Source organism: Haemaphysalis longicornis, unplaced genomic scaffold (genome assembly GCF_048455015.1).
Source record: "Haemaphysalis longicornis isolate Haplotype H1 unplaced genomic scaffold, Haemaphysalis longicornis Haplotype H1 scaffold_7, whole genome shotgun sequence".
Classification (NCBI taxonomy): domain Eukaryota; kingdom Metazoa; phylum Arthropoda; class Arachnida; order Ixodida; family Ixodidae; genus Haemaphysalis; species Haemaphysalis longicornis.
Genome location: NW_027526422.1, coordinates 130,666,077 through 130,688,001, shown reverse-complemented (window position 1 = coordinate 130,688,001; position 21,925 = coordinate 130,666,077). Strand labels below are relative to the sequence as shown.

The 21,925-nt window shown below is 48.4% G+C and overlaps 2 protein-coding genes across 3 annotated transcripts in view; both read right to left on the bottom strand.

Moving 5' to 3' along the window:
* The window catches only part of LOC144146984 (2-Hydroxyacid oxidase 1-like), a 430,316-nt gene that overhangs the window by 54,264 nt on the left and 354,127 nt on the right, over window positions 1-21,925 (bottom strand). The gene's annotated exons all lie outside the window — the stretch shown is intronic.
* Window positions 1-21,925, bottom strand: part of LOC144146983 (uncharacterized) — a 183,290-nt gene that overhangs the window by 41,092 nt on the left and 120,273 nt on the right. Inside the window, exon 1 of one of the 2 annotated variants that reach the window (XM_077678974.1) lies at window positions 18,823-19,273. The exons of the other annotated variant lie outside the window; for it this stretch is intronic. Within the exon in view, the coding sequence (XP_077535100.1) occupies window positions 18,823-19,091 (269 nt within the window). The 5' untranslated portion in view covers window positions 19,092-19,273. Of the gene's footprint in view, window positions 1-18,822; window positions 19,274-21,925 lie in introns of those variants that run through there. 2 annotated transcript variants of the gene reach the window in all.

Sequence of the window (21,925 nt, the reverse complement as noted above, 5' to 3'; positions counted from 1 at the left end):
TGCGTGTAATTTTTGCCTTAGTGTGAGATTGATCAGTCCATTTTCGTACTGTACACATTCTTCTATGTATCTCCTACAAAATTCCCTGTGGACGAATGTAGTAATCTAAATAAATAAATAAATAAATAAATAAATAAATAAATAAATAAATAAATAAATAAATAAATAAATAAATACGGACTGACTGCAGAACGACTACGTACACTCTGGGGAAAGAACTGAAGTGTGGAAGTTAGAACAGCTAACTTTAATATGCATATCCATAACGAGGACAAAAGGACGGTGTATTTGGCCAATGACAGTTTGCGACTCTCAGTACAATTTTGACTCCGTTGGCACCGTTCATATTCACGCCGTAATTAAAATGAAGCCTGTTCATGTTGCAATCAGCATACATTATTATTACATGGTGAAAAGATGCGCAGACATTCAGAGAATTGTATAGCTCTGCATTCCATTCTTCAGCCACTTGTTTTCATTGTGAGTTCTTTTTTTTCCTAGGGATATTTAAGTAGCTCACTTAAGTAGCAGGAAACCTAACATTTTAACGAAAATGATCTGACCAAGTTAAAAATATGCATATTATACCCTACAAAACCGAAGAATAGAGAAGAAAAGTCCTCTGAACAACACTCAAAATACGAAATAAAAATGACGAGATTGCGAACCGTGTAACGCCCTGCATTTCCACAAAAATGCAGATTTGGTGGAAGTTTTACCTTGAGTGGCTGGTTATAATTGCCTAAATGGAGATAATTGGTCGGACATAAGTTTTAAATATCACAAAAATAAAATAGAAAAAATACAATTTTAACAAAAATGATCTGACAAAACAAAAATATATGGATCCTATACATTTCCCCCTAAAAGCAAACAACAAACAAACCAATCCGCAAATTAAAGGTGGAAATATAGTACGAATAAAAAATAACGTAAACGCACCAACGCTGCAGTACGCCTTGCATCATCCGAAAAAGAAAACACCATTAGCGAAGTAAAGGCCCTTCATCACTATGATCGTATATATTTACATCATTGGCGAAAAGAAACAAAAGAAACTTTAAAAGAATAAAATAATACAACGTTTTTTGCGACTCGCTGCCGTATTCGACTCTCAAAAACTCGCTCTGGAAAAGCGGTTTAAGAATGATACACATTTCTCTGGATTTCCACATATATTTTAAAGCAATGGTTGCTATCATCGTAATGTTTTATAATGAAAATTCAAATGGCAGAAGCGGATGTAATTACGCCGGCAAAAAGTCTGATATTCCGAATTGTGTTTCAAAAAGTAGCTGCAATGAGCGTTACGTTTCTGGGAGTTACGTTATGATTTCGATAGAGTTCTGCAATTAATTTTTTTCAGTGCTGTGAGGTTAACAGCACATACAGTTAATTTATAATTACTTGGTGACTTTAATATATTGTTTTTTTTTTTAAACACGAATCCACGGAAGGGTACCGGAGCATCGACGTCATGGATAGCAGTGGAACACCTTGGCGGGGCCCTTTACGGGAGCGGAGGCAGGCTGTGAAAATTGAACAGGGCGACAATACCCCCTCACACAGACTTGTGAACCAGCCTGCTTACCACTCTTTTATTTTAGCCAGGTCCCCTTCTACACTCCCTCGTTTACCAGCCCTCGCAACTTCCCGCTATTTTCTCTTTCTCTTGTTCTGCCTCGCCCGACAGTTGCAGATCACTATCTCTACCTCCCCTAACCTCCAACAGCAACTTTCTTCTTCTGCTTCTTCTTTTCAGCGCATCGCCATTCATCACGGCGGGGCAAGGGCCCCCCGTCTATCCCCTTCCCTGTTCTCCCCGCCCGCGTTCACGGGAGAAGATGAAAGGGGGCAGCGTGCACAGTCGTTTCGAAAGCGTGGAGGTTAAAAGGAGGGGGAAAGAGCACGAGTGGATTGGCAGGGTTGGACTGAAACGGGGGAGTTGGGATTAGGTGGAATCGTGCACACCCCAAAAAACCCTTTTCCCGCGGTTCTATCCTGAAACTTCAACTTTTTTACCTCTTTTTACGCACCTGGCGTGGAAGGGCCAGCATTGCCGAAGGGTAAGTTGCAGGCCCGGGCAGCTTATAGCCGCTCCTACCATGGCTAGGTTTGTTTTTGGCTTGGAACATAGCGACATGTCACCGTTTAGCTTGTTCAGACGTCTACTTTGGCCCGTTCTCGACCGCGAGGCCTCGGGCGGATGTGCCGCCCAAACAGCACGCGTTTGCCGGCCCTGAACCTGGACGGACCCCTTTGCGGTGGCTGCTTTGACGCGTGGGGCCGACTGGCTCGCCAACTCCTAGCGCTATCCGCAGACTTTGTATCTCGCCACCGCGAAGCTCGGCCTCCTATTCGCTACACCGTTAAGGCAGAGTTCTTCGCCCTAGGAGAAGCAGCACGACGTTGCAACCTGGTAGCTACAGAGGCTAGCACTGGAAGTTTCGTTATCAGCGTGTTAATTACACGTTAGCATTAATTAATTACAGCGTGTTAATTACACGTTAGCATACAATAATGGAACTACAGAGGCCCCACTAGAATCGTCCAGTCATGTTTCTTATTGGCAATGGGCTTTGGTCGGCAGCCGCCGATCGCGCGAACGATTGATTGATTGATTGATTGATTGATTGATTGATTGATTGATTGATTGATTGATTGATTGATTGATTGATTGATTGTAGGGTTTAACGCGCCGACGCAACGCAGGCGATGAGGCACGCCGTAGTGGAGGGCTCCGGATTATTTTTGACCACCTGGGGATCTTTAACGTGCGCCGAAATCTCGCACACAAGGGCGTTTTTGCTTTTCGCCTCCATCAGAAAAGCGGCCGCCGCGGCCGGGAATCGAACCCGCGACCTCGTGCGATCGCGCGAACGAGATTTTGTGACGTCTTGTGAAGACTTTTCCAGAAGGTGTCTAAGCAATCGCCACTGCTTCGGCTGTTTCCCCTTGATATATTTGTGGTAGGTTTGCGAAAAAATCGGCATCGCTGTTGTCGGCACGAAGCAGCCTTTTCAATGAGCAAACTTGTATTTTGTCTTCAAGGCCCGTTTAGCCTTCTCAATAGAGAGTTTTAGCATAGCGTGCTCCGTACGCTAACGCTACGGCGGCGGGTAGCGGGGCGCGACTGGGGAGAGCAAATTCGTCACGGTGGGGTGGATTAGTTCCGCGCGGCCTGCCTTCGCCATGCCCGCCCTTTCCCTCCGCTGAGGGGCAACCTCCTCGCACTCCCCGCGCGCGCATGCGCAGTCCGGTCCCGCTACCCGCTAACCTTAGCGTAGCGTACGGGAGCCGCTATGCTAAAACTCTCTAATAACGTGACGCACCGGCCAGCGGAATCGCGCTTTCCGGCAGTGACAATGACCTCTCCTCTCCTATACAGGGCCCAGGAGTAAAATGAAAGGAAGGGGCGATGCCGACACGCTGATTTTCATTTTTACCTCCACTAAGATAAGCAAGGATTTCACGGGCGCGCTACAATCGGACGCATACCGCAACCACGCTCGCGGCCGCTTATCGTTATCGGTATCACAAGGCGGCCGCGGTAGAACCTCCGCGGCGACGTTGAAGATACCGCCTGCGCCCCCTCAACCAACAACAATGTACACACACGAAAAAAAAAAAAAAGTAATACGCAGACGTTTCAGCGCGGATAGGCCGTGATTGCGCGTTATCACCTTGTTCGCTCCCCCACAGTATATATACCTTTCCGTTCCCAGAAGCGAAGCCGGATGGCATGCTATCTATAAACGCTAATTGACGCCGAGGTACAGCCTCCCAAATTTTTAATAATATAGCGGGAGCGACGACCGATCGGCATGTCAGCGCCCGATCACGGTGTTCACCGGCGAAACAGGCGAGAGTACGCGCACGGGCATAGCACTATCTGCAGTGTGGAGCGTCGTCTGCTCCGCTGTTCTCCTCAGGGCAACACACCCCCTGTGTGTCTTATCTTGCAAGGTCGTTTCGCAACCGCCACAGGTAGCTAAGCAGCGTGGGGCACAAGATTTTACTTTTATCAGATTTTTTTTTATTCATCGCATTATATCGTGCAGCGGCCGGAGGCCATCCCGGCCAGAAAAAACCATCCTGTTCTACTTCTATTTATCTTTCCAATGGCCTTCCTCACGCTGTGCGGGGCAAATGATCCGAAAGAAAAATCAAACGCGCATTTGATATGCGCATGCGCTTCAAATATCCACGGTTTCTCGGGAACGAAGTCATTTAGATGCAGTGGCAGGGGGTGTACCTTGTGCCACTCTCAAGGAAAAAGCATAGCAGACGACACTCATACAGCTGATATAGCCCTATGCGCGTGCGCGTACTCTCCCCTACTTCGCTGCTGAACACCGTGATAAGGCGCTGACATGCCGATCGATCGTCGCTCCCGCTATATTATTAAAAATTAGGGAGGCTGTACATACAGTCTGTCAAAATTGTTGGCCAAGCCGGAAACGCGCAGGCTGCAAAATATTCAATGTACAAGCTTACGTCCCGAGCGAGGCTGAAACTTTTTATACAGGAAACCTAGAGAAAACACCTTTCTTTCTTACTACCTTAACATATTTGTGTCTTTAATAAAGGTAAAGCCGATCCTTTGAATTCATTGTGGTCGAGAAGGCTTAGGACGGCCCACAAAACTTTGACAGAGAGTGTACATTCCTGTAAAGTGTGGTGCATGCGGTCGTCGTGCTTGCGATCACAGGTAGCAAGAGAGAAAGAGGGTTCACGAAAGAGACCCTGCAGCACTTCGGATAAACGCTTTCACCCTTTCGTTCACATCTGGAAGCACTGCGATACCTGCCGTTATCCCCAGTAAAGAGCACCACTGCGTGAATTGCTGGTCGTCGAGCAGATGAGCCTTCCAGTTCCTACTTTGCTTTTGTGGCGGTTTTTAAAGCGAAGCTTTCTTCGCCTCCCTGACGGCCATCGTCCGCACCCATACGCACTGCAGGAAAGCCAACTTTCCCTGACGATAATGATGATCGTGGATGGAGTGAAGATGGTTGAAACGCGACGCTTTCTCTCGTCGAAAGCCAATGTCTTGAAAGTGCACAGTGAAAGAGCAAAATCCATATCGCTACGCCAAAAACGCGCTGCAGGAAAGCCAACTTACACAATGTGTTTCCACAAAGGCCCATTCCCTCCTCAAGAAAAAAGAACGCTTTCCGCGGTCAGAATTGAACCTGGCGTTAAGAAGCCGACGTCTAGCCGGTTGGGCCATTATGACACGGTTAAAGCAGTTTGAATTTCGGACTGACTTCGTTTCATTGGGAGAAAGCTTGGTGTGTTAACCATTTTTCTTTTCAGAAAGGGGTTTTGATTTTCTCTGCTTTGTCCCACGAGAAAGTGTAATATGCGAAGTGCGCATAGTTATCGATTATACTGGGTGCTGCTCGTGTTCGGAAATCCAGTGTGGCGACGGAAAGCCCTGCCACCCTTAAAAATTATGATGAGCGGGCGTAAATAACAGTTCCGCTGTGCTCAAAATTGCCGCCCTTTTTGCTTTCTTATCCTGTTGCTGAAATTGTGATCTTGCCGTTTAGCGGCGCCTGTTTTTGTGTCGCGTTGTTCCGTAAATTTTTGCAGATACAAGCAGTGCGATCAAAGTGACAGCATCTGACAAACTTCAAAAAAGAGGTAAGGCTTTACTGCATTTTTTTTTGTGTGTGTACAGTGGTTAAACACTTGTCGCGTGCTTCTAACATGATTGTTGCTCTTTTATGTGAACTCCTCCCCTCTACAATGCTTGTATGCCCTGAGGGTAAAATAAATAAACAAGTAAAATAAATAAAAGGCTTGCGTACTTCGCGCCCGCTCTTATGTGCATTCGTCGATATCATGACGACGTCCATATAGTATTTATTCAGGGGCTGTGCATTCTTCCTTCCAAAGTGAAATACGTGTTTAGACATACTCGGTGACAACTTAAGAACGGCACCGGAAGTTGTCGCTGTGCCTTATCACCGTAGCCGGATGTTTCTCCGCGTGGCGAAAGTAGGGCGTTACTGGGAATATATTGAACGTGGCGTGAGCCGTTCCCGTGATTTTTTGGACTTAATATGCTCATAAACGACTCCAGTGACGACAAACAAACTGCGTGAGACAAGGCAGACGATATCACGCATTCATAGCAAACGCCTTTCAAAACGCGCGCGCACTGGCGTCACGGGTCCGGGGCTTTGGCGGAGTGATACACTACATGAGGTGGTGCCGCTCTTGAGTTGTAACCGAGTATAGTCTAAACGCCACGTCAACATGAGGTGCAAAAGGGCCATGAAGACGAAATACGAGTCAGGTTCAATACAAAGACTTTGTCACGGTTACAATGATACCAATTTTACCGCCAACTCCAGACAAATAATCAAAATATTACCGTAAACGGGCAAACCATGACGTCACGGAATTGTGTTCGCACGACTGGCGGCTGTCGACTAAAGCCACCACTAGTGACACTAGGTAAATAAAGTTACAGGCTATGGGCATCATTTTCTTCTGTCGTTCCGCGCTGCGGCCATGATCATTGGTCAGTTTGCATCACGTGACATTTTTTTACACTGCGACGGTTCATGGGCGCCGCCATTGTGTTGTTTGAGTTTTAGTCGGTCAACTCTGGTAGGCTTAGCTTGTACTCCCTGCTCTGCGGCTGGCGCTACTGACGTCGTTCCGAACGCGAATCAAAGATAACGCGTGTAGCAGCATCTCAACAGCAGAAGTGTGTCCGAAGACGCTGTTTTGCTGTAACTTCCGCAGTGTTGTTAACAAACGACCCAGTCGAAGGTAGCGCCGAGGCCCTAGAAGAGGCGACCTTGCAACGCTGATAAACACCAAAATGACCGCCGTCGCTGACTTGCGTTCGTCCAAATTCCCACGCAGACACTCCGCCTTCTATTTCGCCACGGTACGGGGAGATACTCCGGGGTTCTCGCTCACAACACTGAGTACTTCCTGCACACATTTCGCCGGGAAACGCATCCTGGTGCGGGCGTACACATTTGCAATTAATCGCTCGGCGTTTTTTTTTTTTTTTGGTCAACTTTGATGTACAAACCCTCTAAAAAATGCGTACAGGAGGCGTGGTCGAAGTCCGAGAGCTGGACGCCATTTTTTCAACGCTGCCTCAAAGAGTAAACAAAAAACTGCGTTCAAGGTTGCGCGGAGAGCGAAAACCTGATACGAAAGCGACAAACATAAAATACAAACTCGCATATTTCGATCGTTTGTCCGGCAACACGGGCGTTTTTTGTCAAGCTGATGATAAATATTTATGCTTTAAGGTTGCCGGCGAAGCATTTATTGTTTCTGGCTCACCGCAAGCAACCCACTACTTTTTGTCGCGGAAGCACAGAGCGCAAACAAGAGCGCTAGCTTTGACAGCGTTGCACTTGATGTATGAAACGGAGTATAGTGACACTAGCCGTCGCCAAGAAACATGACTGGCCGCTTGTAGTGGGGCCTGTATAGTTCCATTTGACAGTATCATGCTCTCAGTGGTGGACTCTATTGTGTCACACCTGCTCATATTACGCCACTGCAGCGCGAAATTAAAAAAAAAGTTTAATCTAACGCGTTTTTTTTTTTTTGCTTAAAATAGCGCCTTTCGTGGTTAGAACGAAGCTGAGCGAGTTTTGAAATGCTAGGCCTTTCAAACTGAACAAGGTTGCGTTTCAAACCCAGGAAGTTGGAAGTTCGACGCAGGCTGTGCACAAGCGAGGCAGGCCTCCGCGGGGAACGACAATAGGCAGCACCGGGTTGCCCACGCACGTCGCTTCCGCCCTGAACTCAACGGGGGTTCGGCCGCCATTTCGCAAACGACGCTCCTGCGGGTGGCCTTTGAAGTCGCCGCAGAAGCCAGTGCTGACGCTGTGTTTGTTCCAAAAATGAAGACGGATAGACGTCGAACGCTAGTTCCCAGCGCGTGCCTTCGGCAAGTCTTGAGGGGGAAACACCCGTTTCATCGCGGAGGCAGAGGGCGGGAGAGGGGCAAGTGCCCTTTTTGCACTCCGCTGCCACGCCAAAAGTCAGACAGTTCGGGCCCCTTCATTCATCTTTTCCTTCATTACAACATCTTAGCACAGCTGCCGACGCCAACACTTCTCTCTCTCGTTTAACGTTGCTCGTTACTGCATACGCGATAGCTCGCGCGGAACAACGTTGTCTCCACCGCGTATCTAGCGCCCCCTGTACATGGGCCCGACCAACGACTCGTAGCGTTGGGCCCGAGTTGGGCCCTGGACTAACCCAGCGCCTGTAGCTGAGGCTACTGAACAAACACTCGCGCCGAACACTCGTGCCGCCATCGCCGTCGGCCGGCCGGCCAAAACGGAGCGATTGAACGAGATGGTTATACAGTCGAACCTCGTTAAAACGAAGTAGTATCGGGGCACTAAATGTGTTCGTTATATCAGATATTCGTTATAACCGCAGGGAGAAAAATCGGCTTAATAAATCGGACATCTGGCTCACGCAACAATCCTAGTTAAGAAACGCATTGTTCTAAGCTTCGAACCCACTATAAACGAGGTAGTCCTTATCTGCCTCGTCGTGGCATTTTAAACAAGCAGACCGGAACGTGAAATTACAACAGAACAAATTTTGTTTTGCTAAACAGGCCTGCGTTCTTATTTATTTGAAGGAGTATATGCGACTTTTACCTGCTGGCTGTTCACAGTCTGAGCGGAATGAAGTTTTTTTTACTGTGCCCACGCAATAAAGGGCCTTTTTTACTTTTGCAGTGTTTTCAAGAAATGGTTGTTCTGTCTCACTTTTTAAAGTTTTGCTTTTATAAACACTAGCTGCCGAATTCTGAGCCTCGTGGGAACCGAATATTTCTTCCTTACAGCCGATGTCGCGCGGCTATCGAGGTTTTGGTTTCGTCATAAAAAGTATTGGTGCCACTGAAACGAAGCGTTACCAAACAAACTTCGTATTTAGTTCGCTATATCCGATAATTCGCTATACCAGTGTTCGCTATAACGAGGTTCGAGTGTAGTATAGGCAAGGCAACTCGAAACTACCAAATCTGGAAGCACACTTCATAATTGTCAGCACAGGTCAGCAAACAGAAAACATTAGGCATATTTGAAGGAGAACATAAATACATAACTTCACTGGCTTCTCATTAAGAATAGACGGGGGCGTAATCCTTGCGATAGCATTAAAAAAAAACCTGTAAAAAAATCTAAGCCGCTTTCACAAGGCAAAGAGGGGTAAAACGCATAGCTCCCTCCCATGCATGCAATCTGAGTCAAAGACAGTCCGAAATGTGCCTTCGCGTACATCACCATCGTTTCGTGAAATCCGTTGTGCAAAGTTGGCTTTTCTGCAGAGAATTTTGGTGCGACTTTGGACGCAATCAGCGAGGCTTAGAAAGCTTCGCCGTAAACAATACTTTGAACACAAAGGCTCGCACCCAAGCCTTGTGCTCGTGGCTAGAGCGTCAAGTTAAACAGTAACAAGCAGTACCAACAGATGGCACGACAGCAGTGCGAAAGCGGATAAACTGAACTCAATGGACCTTTTTCCAGTACCGGTCCCTCTAGCGGCCGCCACGGCGAACTAAAAATGGCAGTAAGGGCACGCCCCCAAAAATATTTGGCTTTCGGGGAACCCGTGCATGAAATATTTTGGCCCTGCGGTCCCTCCCGCACTGACCCGTCAACCGTACCTCTCACATGAATGTCACGGTAGCAGGCGCGCGTTCTCCTGACTAATCTGCAGTGTTCAAAGCACCCCTTCTCTTTTTTTTTTTTTTCGTTTTCGTTACCCCCTCACTGACAGCCACGTGCTGGCAGCGTGATCAGCCTCAAACGTCCTTGCCACTTTCCTTAGAAAGCCATTATGTGTGGACGTACGAACCCACCACGAGGTGTCGAAAGGCAAGAAGAAAAAAAGAAAACGTGCAGCGCTACGCAGTATAGCCGCTCCCTAAGCAGAAAACTGAGGGTCGCCCTTTTGTTTATTTTGCCCGAGGCGCCTGCCAAGAATGGCGTACCGGCAGCCCGCGCATGCGCAGATCGCTACTGGAAAAAGGTGCAATCCGCCAACCTTAAATGCACCGGGTTGCGGGTTGCCAAGCTCGGACATCGGCGCTAATGGACCTTTTTCCAGCACCGGTCCCCCCAGCGGCAGTGCGAACTAAACATGGCAGTACACGGCCAGACTCGACTCTCCTCCAGCGGGAGGAGGAGAGTCGAGTCCGGCCGTGGGCAGTAAGGCACGCTCCCAAGAAAGTTTGCCTTTCGGAGAACTGGTGCACAAAATCTCCTGGCCCTAGTCCCTCCCGCACTGACCCGTCACTCGTACCTTTCACATGAATGTCACGGTAGCAGGCGCACATACATTCCCGTGACTAATTTGCAGGGTTCGAAGAGCCCCCCCTCCCCCCTCCTTTTTTTTTCCTTTTCATTGTCCGCTCACTGGCAGCCATGTGCTCGCAGCGTGGTCAGCCTCAAACGTCTTTGCCCCTTTTCTTAGAAAGCCATTTTTGTGTGCACTTATACGAACCCACCACGAGGTGTCGAAAGAGAAAAAAGAAATCGTGCAGCCCTAGACAGTATAGCCGCTCCCTAAGCAGGAAATTGAGGGGCGCCCTTTTGTTTAATTTGCCCGACCGGCAGCCCGCGCATGCGCAGATCGCTACTGGGAAAAGGTCTATTAGCGCGTTTTCGTCGCCAGTCCCATCATCGCCCGTATCGGCTCGTGCCACGTGCTAATCCGCAATGAATACAGCGTTTCATCAATCCTGCGTCAACCGCACCCCTTCAACTCTGACAAGAGAAGGCGACTTCGGACGCGCGACTCCCTGAGCCATCCCCGCACGGGCGACTCCGATGAATAGAGCCAGCAGACACAAGAAAGGAGATGACTTCGGAGGCGCGGGCCATGAAATCGGTAATCGGCGAGCATCACGAGTCAAGCACCCAGGCGCGCTTCATGCTTGGAAAAAGGGTCCCCCCGTACCAGCCAACGTTGGTACCAGCGGCGCCACCCTATCCTCTACCTTGAGGTTACGTGGGCAAGCAACCAGAACGGCTTCGCGCGATGGCAAAGCCTATGTGCGTAAGATTGTGGGTCCGTGATTGGACCAGACTTTTGGGAGTTGAATTCCCCAGGAGAACTCTAGGGACTTTGGCTTGAACAAAAAGGCGGTGTTGCGAGCCGCCGAGTGTTGCTGGCTGTGCGATTCGTTCGAGGCAAGCATCCAAACTTGTACTCATCATGTAAATACGTGTAGAAATTTTTTGCTGCATCAGCAGCAAGCATTGGTCTCCTGATCAACGCCTCCGGTCACCAGTCGCGCTACCAAGATGGATTCCCGAACCCAGATGCCACAACAAGTGGTGAACGCGGTGGGATCAGAACACCTGATTCACGACCAGGGGAACATCGTGAAAGGTGGGCAGGAGAGAGGGGGCAGGCGGTTACGTTGTTGGCAGGGGCGGCGAAAGGCTATCTATCGTCTGTCGCAGACAGAGCTTTAGCACTCCGTATGCACCGTGCTGACCGGGACCCGACTGCGCCTGCGCGCGCGTGCACGGCGAGGAGGACACTCCCCCCCGTAATGAATGCGCGAGAATGGCCTAGTCCACTGTACCGGGACGAATGCGCAAGTGCCCACTCGGGTCCCGGTCGATACGATAACCACGGAGCACACGGAGTGCTAAAACTCTATGTAGAGCGAAGCGAGCAGATACGCGGCTAATTTCTTCAAGATTTCATTGTAGTGCCATCAATTTTCTCCCATTCAGGGAAAGTGTCGGACGAACTGCGCTATTGGGCTCTTTTTCGCCACTTGGAAAATTTGTAATGGGCCTTTTTCCAGTAGCGCTCTGCGCATGCGCTGCCCTCGCTCCCAGCGACCGATCCTCCATTCTTGGGTGGCAAAATGTAAACAAAACGACGCCATATTGGATTACCCAGCTAAGTGCTGCTCCATCTTCTGAGCCCTGAAAGCGGCCGACAGATAGGCGCTACGGCTGCCATCACAAAATTTCTCTGCCACCAAAACCATGCGTGGCGCCTGGGACGGCTTCCTCGACTGCGCAGGGCAGGCGAAAAAAAAGGGGGCGTGTTCTTCTATAATCCCCCAACTGTGGTTCGGGTGGCCGCCGCAAGAGGGCTACGCTACTGGAAAAAGGTCCATTGTGAATTGCCGCGCTTGAGCTGACTGTCCGCAAAGTTGGATATTTCACTTTAGGCAAACTGGTAATAATTCAATATGGGTATTTATGCTAGCATCAGTGACTGAATTGCTTCGTCAGTGTAAAAATTACGAGGTCACGTGAATAATCCTTACCATGTGGCGAGCGCACGAGTGCTAGTGTAACAGACAAACGGGTTGTGTAACTTCATTTCTATCATGCAGAAAGTCTACAACCTCGCTAACCATTTTATCCATTTCTGGCCACTCTTTAAAGATTAAAAAAATGGCTCCAATCCACGTTGTAATGGGGATTCGATCGCGAAGCTGCAAACACCCACAACGATTACCCAGGCGACGTCACTGGAATTGACAGACGTGTCTATACAAAGAGTGAAACCGGAGACTCTGGCAGCCGGGTCACGTGATGTTGATCGCCGGCGATAAGTGTACATTTGGCAATACCAATCTGAATACGCCGAACACAACTAAGCAATATTATGCACGGGGTTAGGGTTTATAACACAGTGGAAAATACTGCAATACAAAAATTGAAATATACATGCTTGTGAGCTATCAACGTGCAAAAAATCACAAAGTCATAAAATAAACGTGCCCGAAAACTACGAAAGGGAGGAAAAGACGCGTCAACATATGTATGCAGGTTGCTGCATATAATGCACGGTCGAGACAATGTCGAAGGAAGGTACACACGTCAACATATACATGCAGGTTGCTGCACATAATGCACGGTCGAGACAATGTCGAAGGAAGGTACACATGTAAACATATATGCAGGTGCCGCACATAATGCACGAGCGAGACAATGTCGAAGGAAGGTACACACGTCAACATATGTGCAGGTTGCAGCACATATTGCACGGTCGAGACAATGTCGAAGGAAGGTACACAAGTCAACATATATATGCAGGTTGCTGCACATAATGCATGGTCGATACAATGTCGAAGGAAGGTACACACGTCAACATATGTGCAGGTTGCTGCACATAATGCACGGTCGACACAATGTCGAAGGAAGGGACACACGTCAACATATATATGCAGGCTGCTGCACATAATGCACGGGCGAGACAATGTCGAAGGTACACACGTCAACATATGTGCAGGTTGCTGCACATAATGCACAGTCGACAGACACAATGTCGAAGGAAGGGACACACGTTAACATATATATGCCGGTTGCTGCACATAATTCACGGTCGAGACAATGTCGAAGGAAGGTACACACATCAACATATGTGCAGGTTGCTGGACATAATGCACAGTCGAGACAACATCGAAGGAAGGTACACAAGTCAACATATGTGCAGGTTGCTGGACATAATGCACAGTCGAGACAATGTCGAAGGAAGGTACACAAGTCAACATATATATGCAGGTTGCTGCACATAATGCACGGTCGACACAATGTCGAAGGAAGGGACACACGTTAACATATATATGCCGGTTGCTGCACATAATTCACGGTCGAGACAATGTCGAAGGAAGGTACACACGTCAACATATGTGCAGGTTGCTGCACATAATGCACGGTCGACACAATGTCGAAGGAAGGGACACACGTCAACATATATATGCAGGCTGCTGCACATAATGCACGGGCGAGACAATGTCGAAGGAAGGTACACACGTCAACATATGTGCAGGTTGCTGCACATAATGCACAGTCGACAGACACAATGTCGAAGGAAGGGACACACGTTAACATATATATGCCGGTTGCTGCACATAATTCACGGTCGAGACAATGTCGAAGGAAGGTACACACATCAACATATGTGCAGGTTGCTGGACATAATGCACAGTCGAGAGAATGTCGAAGGAAGGTACACAAGTCAACATATATATGCAGGTTGCTGCACATAATGCACGGTCGACACAATGTCGAAGGAAGGGACACACGTTAACATATATATGCCGGTTGCTGCACATAATTCACGGTCGAGACAATGTCGAAGGAAGGTACACAAGTCAACATATATATGCAGGTTGCTGCACATAATGCACGGTCGACAGAATATCGAAGGAAGGGACACACGTCAACATATATATGCAGGTTGCTGCACATAATGCACGGGCGAGACAATGTCGAAAGAAGGTACACACGTCAACATATGTGCAGGTTGCTGCACATAATGCACGGTCGACACAATGTCGAAGGAAGGGACACACGTCAACATATATATGCAGGTTGCTGCACATAATGCACGGGCGAGACAATGTCGAAGGAAGGTACACACGTCAACATATGTGCAGGTTGCTGCACATAATGCACAGTCGACAGACACAATGTCGAAGGAAGGGACACACGTTAACATATATATGCCGGTTGCTGCACATAATTCACGGTCGAGACAATGTCGAAGGAAGGTACACACATCAACATATGTGCAGGTTGCTGGACATAATGCACAGTCGAGACAATGTCGAAGGAAGGTACACAAGTCAACATATATATGCAGGTTGCTGCACATAATGCACGGTCGACACAATGTCGAAGGAAGGGACACACGTTAACATATATATGCCGGTTGCTGCACATAATGCACGGTCGAGACAATGTCGAAGGAAGGTACACAAGTCAACATATATATGCAGGTTGCTGCACATAATGCACGGTCGACAGAATGTCGAAGGAAGGGACACACGTCAACATATATATGCAGGTTGCTGCACATAATGCACGGGCGAGACAATGTCGAAGGAAAGTACCTGAAGATTAATTAGTGCAAAGGCCAGTTAAGCGAAATAGACACTGAAAATTTGAGGGAAAGCAGAAAGACCATGCTGTCGATAAAACAGACGGAGGTGGTTCGATGAAATGACATTCGATAAAACGGGCATTTCTTCGATAAATAGGCGTTCGATAAACTGTCTGGGAACCGGCTTTTTTTCGAATGAAGTCAGTTGAAAGTCAGCGCGTGTTTGTCTCTCTTTTTCGTGTTTTCGTCCAATTTTCGTGCTGTCACCCGCCATGGAGCGCGCACGACCAAAGCGTGGTGGGATATGTGGTAGGGGTTTAGGAGCAGAGGAGGAGCACGCCTTCGAACAGCTAACAGCAGCACCATGTCCTGTTTAAAAAGAAAGTGCCAGCAGAAAAATACTAATTAGCGTTTGTTAATAAACTGAATTACTGCAAATGTGTATACGTAGATCACTGTAATAATAATAATGAAATGAAAGTTACACAAATGAGCTACTGATGACAATGATCGTTGGTCAGAAGAAATAAAAACAAAAAAATCAAAATATTAAAAACAGGAAATGCAGGACCAAGTCGCAAACATCTACTCAATACAGCGCCGTCACCGGATAACCTAAAAATGAAAAATGAATAACCTGAATGAATGAATGAAGAACCTAAAATGAATGAATAACCTAAAAATGAAAAATGAATATTGTGACCTCACGCTATTATCTCAACAAAGTACAAAAGAACCAACAAAATACGCCGTCTGGTATTGTGTGTTTTTCGAAGGCCACCAAGGAAACGTAAGGTTGGTGAATTGAAGGAGGAGTGCGGAAGAATGTTTCGCAAAAGTAGATAATTATACGAATTCCTGTGTTTTTTTCACTTGAATATAATTGACCAAAAACGTAAATTGTGACGAGATGGGCAAGTGTCCAGTTGCCCTAGGTTACGAGGTTCCCTAGTGCGAAAATGACTTCGATCTACGTGACCCTAGGAGAATATCGGTTGACCGGTGATGAAGACGACCCGTTGATCTGACCATAGTCTACTCCAACATATATTTAGAATTTATTACAACCCATTTACAAGTGCCGAAGAAAAATCGCGGATCAGAGCTCGAGATGCGGGGCTTTTAGTCCCCTAAGCATCATAACCTCCGTTTTATTGACGGAGACACGCCCGCAATGGGGACAAAACCCAAGAGAACGAGGAGAACATCGTCTCACATTTCCGTCCGCTCATAAGCCAGACAAGGTCCGTTCGATTCACGTGCACCACGTGAGCCAGTTCAAGCGGTGTAGCACTTGGCCGTTCGACCCACCGGTGGTGACGACCGGGTACAGAAGCAGACGGTAAAAAAGTGCAGGTCTGGATCCGCCGCTTATGCAAGACGTCGGAACCGGCTTCGCACTGCTTTCAACTGGTTCAGGAAGTGCGGGGGGAATTGAACAGACTCTACAATTGTCTCGGTGTTCCCACGCAAACATTAAACTGCAATTCCACATAAACATTGAGCACAGGAGCCGCGAGAAGGGAAAGAAACACTGACACACGCTTGACGCGTCGTCGCACCGATCCGAGAGGGGTTCGATTGATTGATTGTAGGGTTTAACGCGCCGACGCAACGCAGGCAAAGAGGCGCGCCGTAGTGGAGGGCTCCGGATTAATTTTGGCCACCCGGGGATCGTTAACGTGCGCCGAAATGTCGTACACACTGCAGTTTTTGCTTCTCAACTCCATGAGAAAAGCGGCCGGGAATCGAACCCGCGTCCTCGTGCTCAGCAGCCCAACGCCTTAGCCACTGGGCGACGGGTGATCCGAGAGGGGCACAAGAGAGCCAGGAGAGAAATGGTGTGGTGAACCGTGTTTACGTAGTGTACGTGCCCATCGGCGTTCCGCGAACAGATTTTCTAGCGGCCGCGGCTCTCTCCTCGTTCCCACGCTGGCGCCCTGACACCCGATACCAGACCCTCGGCCGCTGGCTCCAGGCATGCTCTTTGTAATGAAGCATAAACAGTGCTGCTCTGACCGCAGAAGCGTTGAGTCGTGTTTCCGGCCTCTGAAGAAAAAAAAAACAAACTGCATGCGAAAGCCTTTAAGCCAAAGCAGTAGAAACGTGGTACGAACGTCTACACAAAAAGACAAAAAAGAAAAAAACCCGTCGCGGGGCAACTTGTAGTATTTAGCAAAACCTGTTGCTGAGCTGATTGGGACGTACGAAGTTGACATCCACCTCAATGCAGCCGTACGGCTATAAAGGAAAGTTATATATGAAATGCAAACAGGAAGTCGCCTTGTGAAAAACAAATAAGCAAATAAAGACGTTTCGGGGCTTCTACTGATCCCTTGTGCACAATGAAGAGGGGTGTGAAAGGGCGCGATTATTTAAAAGTTCGCTGGCGCAGAGTGCCCACGTAAATCTCGGGGAGATTACTCCGCGACAGGTTAATCGCGCTTTTAGTCGTTATAATATGTGCCGATTCTAAAAGTAGTCGTGTCGACAGGCGCTTTTCTGATGCGATTATGCTAAAAACACGATCAACCGTTCGCGGGGTAGTCTCTCCGAGATTACGCATGCGCACTCTGCTCCACCCAACTTATAAATACATGGTTCAACGGAAGCGCGAAGAAACAACAGGAAGGAACGATTACAACGGGACGGCGCGCTGCTATCAACTAAACTTTTATTGGAAAAAACACGAACAGATATACTTGAAAAAAATAAAAAAAGACGCAAAATAAGATGCGAAGATGGGGTGATAAGTGTGTAAGTGCCCCCTCCGTATCTGTGTCTAATCTTGAAGTAGACAATCTGAATGTTACCTGAAGTAACTAATGCAGCGTGTTATTTTGCGTCTTTTCTTCATGTATATACGCTCGTGTTTTTTCAATAAAACTTCAGTTGACAGGAGCGCTCCGTCCCGTTGTAATCGTTTCTTCCGGTTGTAGCCGTTTCTTCGCGCTTCCGTTTCACCGTGAACCCGCCGTGACCGACGCATTCCAGCCGCGTGTGCAAACCCACGCCGACACTGCACGCCGCTCGTCAACATGTTCGCTCGGTGTGCGAATATCTGCTTTTTTTCGTTTTCTTTTGCGTGAGTGTGCGATTTGCTACTGTAGTGGTGTTCGATTGTTGTTAATGTTTGAGCTTTTTCTGTTGTGTCTTACGTCTTCACGCAATTACCAACTCGCGCAGCTTTCTTTGCTACGTCAGAACTTATACAATATTCGCGCTTTTTTACACCCCTCTTCATTGTGAACAAGGGACCCGTAGGAGCCCCGAAACGTCTTCATTTGCTTACTTTTTTTGACAAAGCGAGTGCCTGTCTAAATTTCATCTACGAATCACCCTCGCCCGACGAGTTTCCGTCGAAGCTTTCTTTCAAACTTTCCTTTGCAGAAACTTACTCCACCTTGGCGATTTCCACTAAATCTGGTCGATTAGTTGGTACATACTTCAAGAAAGAAGAAAACGTGGCGCGAACTAGACGTGGACGAAGGAGAGAAGATGCGATTGGCGCCTGTATCTCTCGCACCTTCTCTCCTTCGTCCACGTCAAGTTTACGCCCCGAGATACACAGAAAAAAAAAAAGGGAAGTGTTCAATTCGCTCAGCGGTCCATGGAAGTTTTACGCTTTTAAACTGGCGAGCCGGCGCACTTCGGCTATGTCTCATTATTAACTACGCAAAAATCGGCATTCAAACGACACTTAACGCATTTCCGAACACAAGACACACCAAACTAAAGACTGTTTCTTCAAGTATGCGACATTCCACGCGGAAAAGCACGAGCGCATGGCGACCGCCAGCCATGTGCTCCTGCTTCCAAAACACGGACAGGTGACAGCGAAGCGCAGAGGGCACCACTACCAGGACACTTGATGCCACTGCCAGGCAAGCAGTCGTCCCAGGCCGTCGCACGAGACGCAACCGGCTTGAACTGCTTGAACCGAGCACTCACCTATTCGGTGCATCGGAAGGTGAAGAGGTAAGGTCGATATAATCGTGGATCCTGGGCTCCCGCGGAATCGACGGACGCACGTTGGGGCGCACAACAGCTGTGGCGATGGCCTTGCGAGGGGCCGATCTCCACTTCCTCCACTTAAGCGACTGTCCACCAACGCAGCGGGAAATCCGAAAACCGAAGCGGCCGCCTCTCCAGCGCGCACATCTCGGCGCCGCTGTCCACCCGCCATCGCCGTCGACGTTCGCGCCGCTATCGAATGCCATCTCGTTCGTCACTCGCGGCACAACCACCACGGGCGTCCACCGAAAACTGTCTCGTCCGCACCGAGAACGCACTGCCACAAACGCCAACTCGAAGAAAACACATTCGCGCACCACGTGTAAAGAAAACAGCAGCGCCCCACACTCCCCACCGCTTCCGAACGCACCACGCGCGTCGTCGAAACTGAGCCGCGCAAGCCAGCGTTTCGAATGCCAACCCACGTGGTAGGCCGCTCAAGCGAGGAGGGAACGACAAGGGGGGAGCTCCGGGCGATTCTTTGTGTTGTTGTTGTTCCCGCTGCTGTTCGCAACCGCTCAAAGCAAACACCGCCCCATCCGTGCAAAGCTGGGGAAGCTCCGTTCAAGGTCCAGGGGTCCCCTTCTTCCTAGTACTCGCTCTTTTGTCCACGAACCTTTACCTCCTCTCTTTCCCCGCAGGGGTATTTTAGGCATTTTATTTTTTTTATGTCGCCCATCTCTCTATTTCTCTCTGGGCGGCTGGTGGTGCTTCCGCAGTCTGTTTTGCAACAAGTGCACGGGTGGCAGCATGGGTCGGTTTGTTCGATTTGGCTAAACACCCTGCAGGCAGTGCAGCACAACGTTAGTTCTAGCGAAGTGGGTGTGGCCCTCCGAAGTGCTGCGCGCGACGCCTGAACAGCCAGCGTACCAGAATTTTTAATAAGTAGCATTCTTTGCCAAGTACTCCCCCAGCCATGACCATGTAACGCCCTGCATTTCCACAAAAATGCAGATATCGTGGAAGTTCCACCTCTGTTCGCTATAATGGCGTAAATGGACATAACTGGTAGCACGAAATTTTGAAGAAACTAAAGAAATAAGAAAAACAAAATAATTACAGAAAATGGAAAAACGCATACCGCATGGCACTTCCACAATAATGCAGATTTCCCGAAAGTTCCACCTGTAATCCTTATAATAGCGTAATTGCAGATAATGGACCTTTTTCCAGTAGCGATCTGCGCATGCGCGGACTGCCGGTCCGCCATTCTTGGCAGGCGCCTCGGGCAAAATAAACAGAAGGGCGCCCCTGCAGGATTCTGCTTGGGAAGCGGCTATACTGTATAGCGCTGCAAGCTTTTTTTTTTTTTTTTCACTTTCGACACATCGTTGTGGGTTCGTATGTGCACACAATAATGGCTTTCTAAGACAAGGGGCAAAGACGTTTGAGGCTGACCACGCTGCCAGCCCATGGCTGCTAGAGAGGGGGTAACGAAAATAAAAAAAAAACAGAAAAGGGGCGCTTTGAACAACGCAGATTAGTCACGCGAATTTGCGCCTGCTAGCGTGACATTCATGTGAAAGGTACGGGTGGCGGGTCACGGCGGGGACTGCAGGACCAGGATGTTTTGTGCTCGAGTTCTCCGAAAGCCAAACTTTCTTGGGGGCGTGCCTTACTGCCATTTTTAGTTCGCCGTGGCGGCCACTAGAGGGACCGGTACTGGAAAAGGGTCCATTGGTCGAACAGGATCTAAAAAAAAAGCAAATTTAAAGAAAACCCACACTCTGCACAGGCGGCATAATATTGCTGCGCATTAATAGACAATTCTCTGAAATTTTGCAGAATTCTTTCTTCGATGACGCTGCAGAGGGCCCATAATGATTTCTCGGTTTTCCCTGAATTCTCAAGAAAGGAGGTGCAGCAGAAGACAAAAAATGTGCAGGGACGCTTTTGCAGTGACGGAACCTGCGCTGAACGATCGTAAAAAACAGGTTCAGAAAGTTGTGACTGACTTAAGTGCTGACCAAAGCGAAGAGACTTCGAGCGACTGCAATACGAGTTGCGGGTGGTGTTAGTTTAAGCGGTGAAATTCGAGCTCCTGTATACACACAGGGTGTTACGTCGATAAATGAAACCCTTAAAAATTTTTTTCCCGAGAGGACCGCTGCTCCGTTCAGGCTCAAACTTTACACGAAGATCGCATTTTCTAGTTTATTTTGTTTAACACCGGAAACATGGATGGTATACTTATGTCGCGAAGCCCCCGTTCAGTTTGCTTTTTCTACTGTGTAGCATCCTTCTTCGGTCGCCAAGAACCTGTTTTTTCTGAGAAAGACATAGTCAGGTTCTCATCTTCTCTTCATTACGTGCGCCTTGCTGGTTGAGCGGCAGATGGATGCCGCTGACATGGGGAATGAAGACGAACTCGTTATCTGCAGGCACATCAGACAAACACGACATCTGAGAGAAGAGAGTGTTTAATGCGTCTCCCGCTCTATTTACACTGTATTTACAAGATGTTATACAGTCAAACCCGGCTATAACGAACCCGGATAGAGCGAATTATGCTATATATAGAACAAAAATAATTCAGTTACGGAAATACATGGGAAACATATTCCTTATAACGAAGTTCACATCCGATATATCGAACTCTGGGCGCCTAGAATGGCCGCCGAAATGCATGATCTCGGAGCGGCGATTGAGATGTGGATTGGCCGCGACCACGGAGCAAGAGCCGCGACTGAGACATTAAGCCTCGCATGGAGCGACGTGACGCCTAATACTTTCCGTAACTGTTTCCGATGCGCGGGACTCGCGACGGAACCCGCGCAGTCAGCGAGTCCGGACCAAGACAGCAGCATCGGTGAACAGTGGGAAGAGCTCGCCAACGTTCCCGATGATGTCGCGAGTGAAATCCGCCCGACGCTTATAATGAAGCGCTTTCGGCAGTCGATGTGCTCCGCCAATGCTTCTTAGATTTTTGAGGACGCGGACTCGAACTGGTGCAAACAATGTTTCGTGTAGAGAATGCTACGCTAGTTGAAGCCGCCAAAACGAAAGTGAAAACAAAAATCACCGGCTTTTTTTTTGCAAC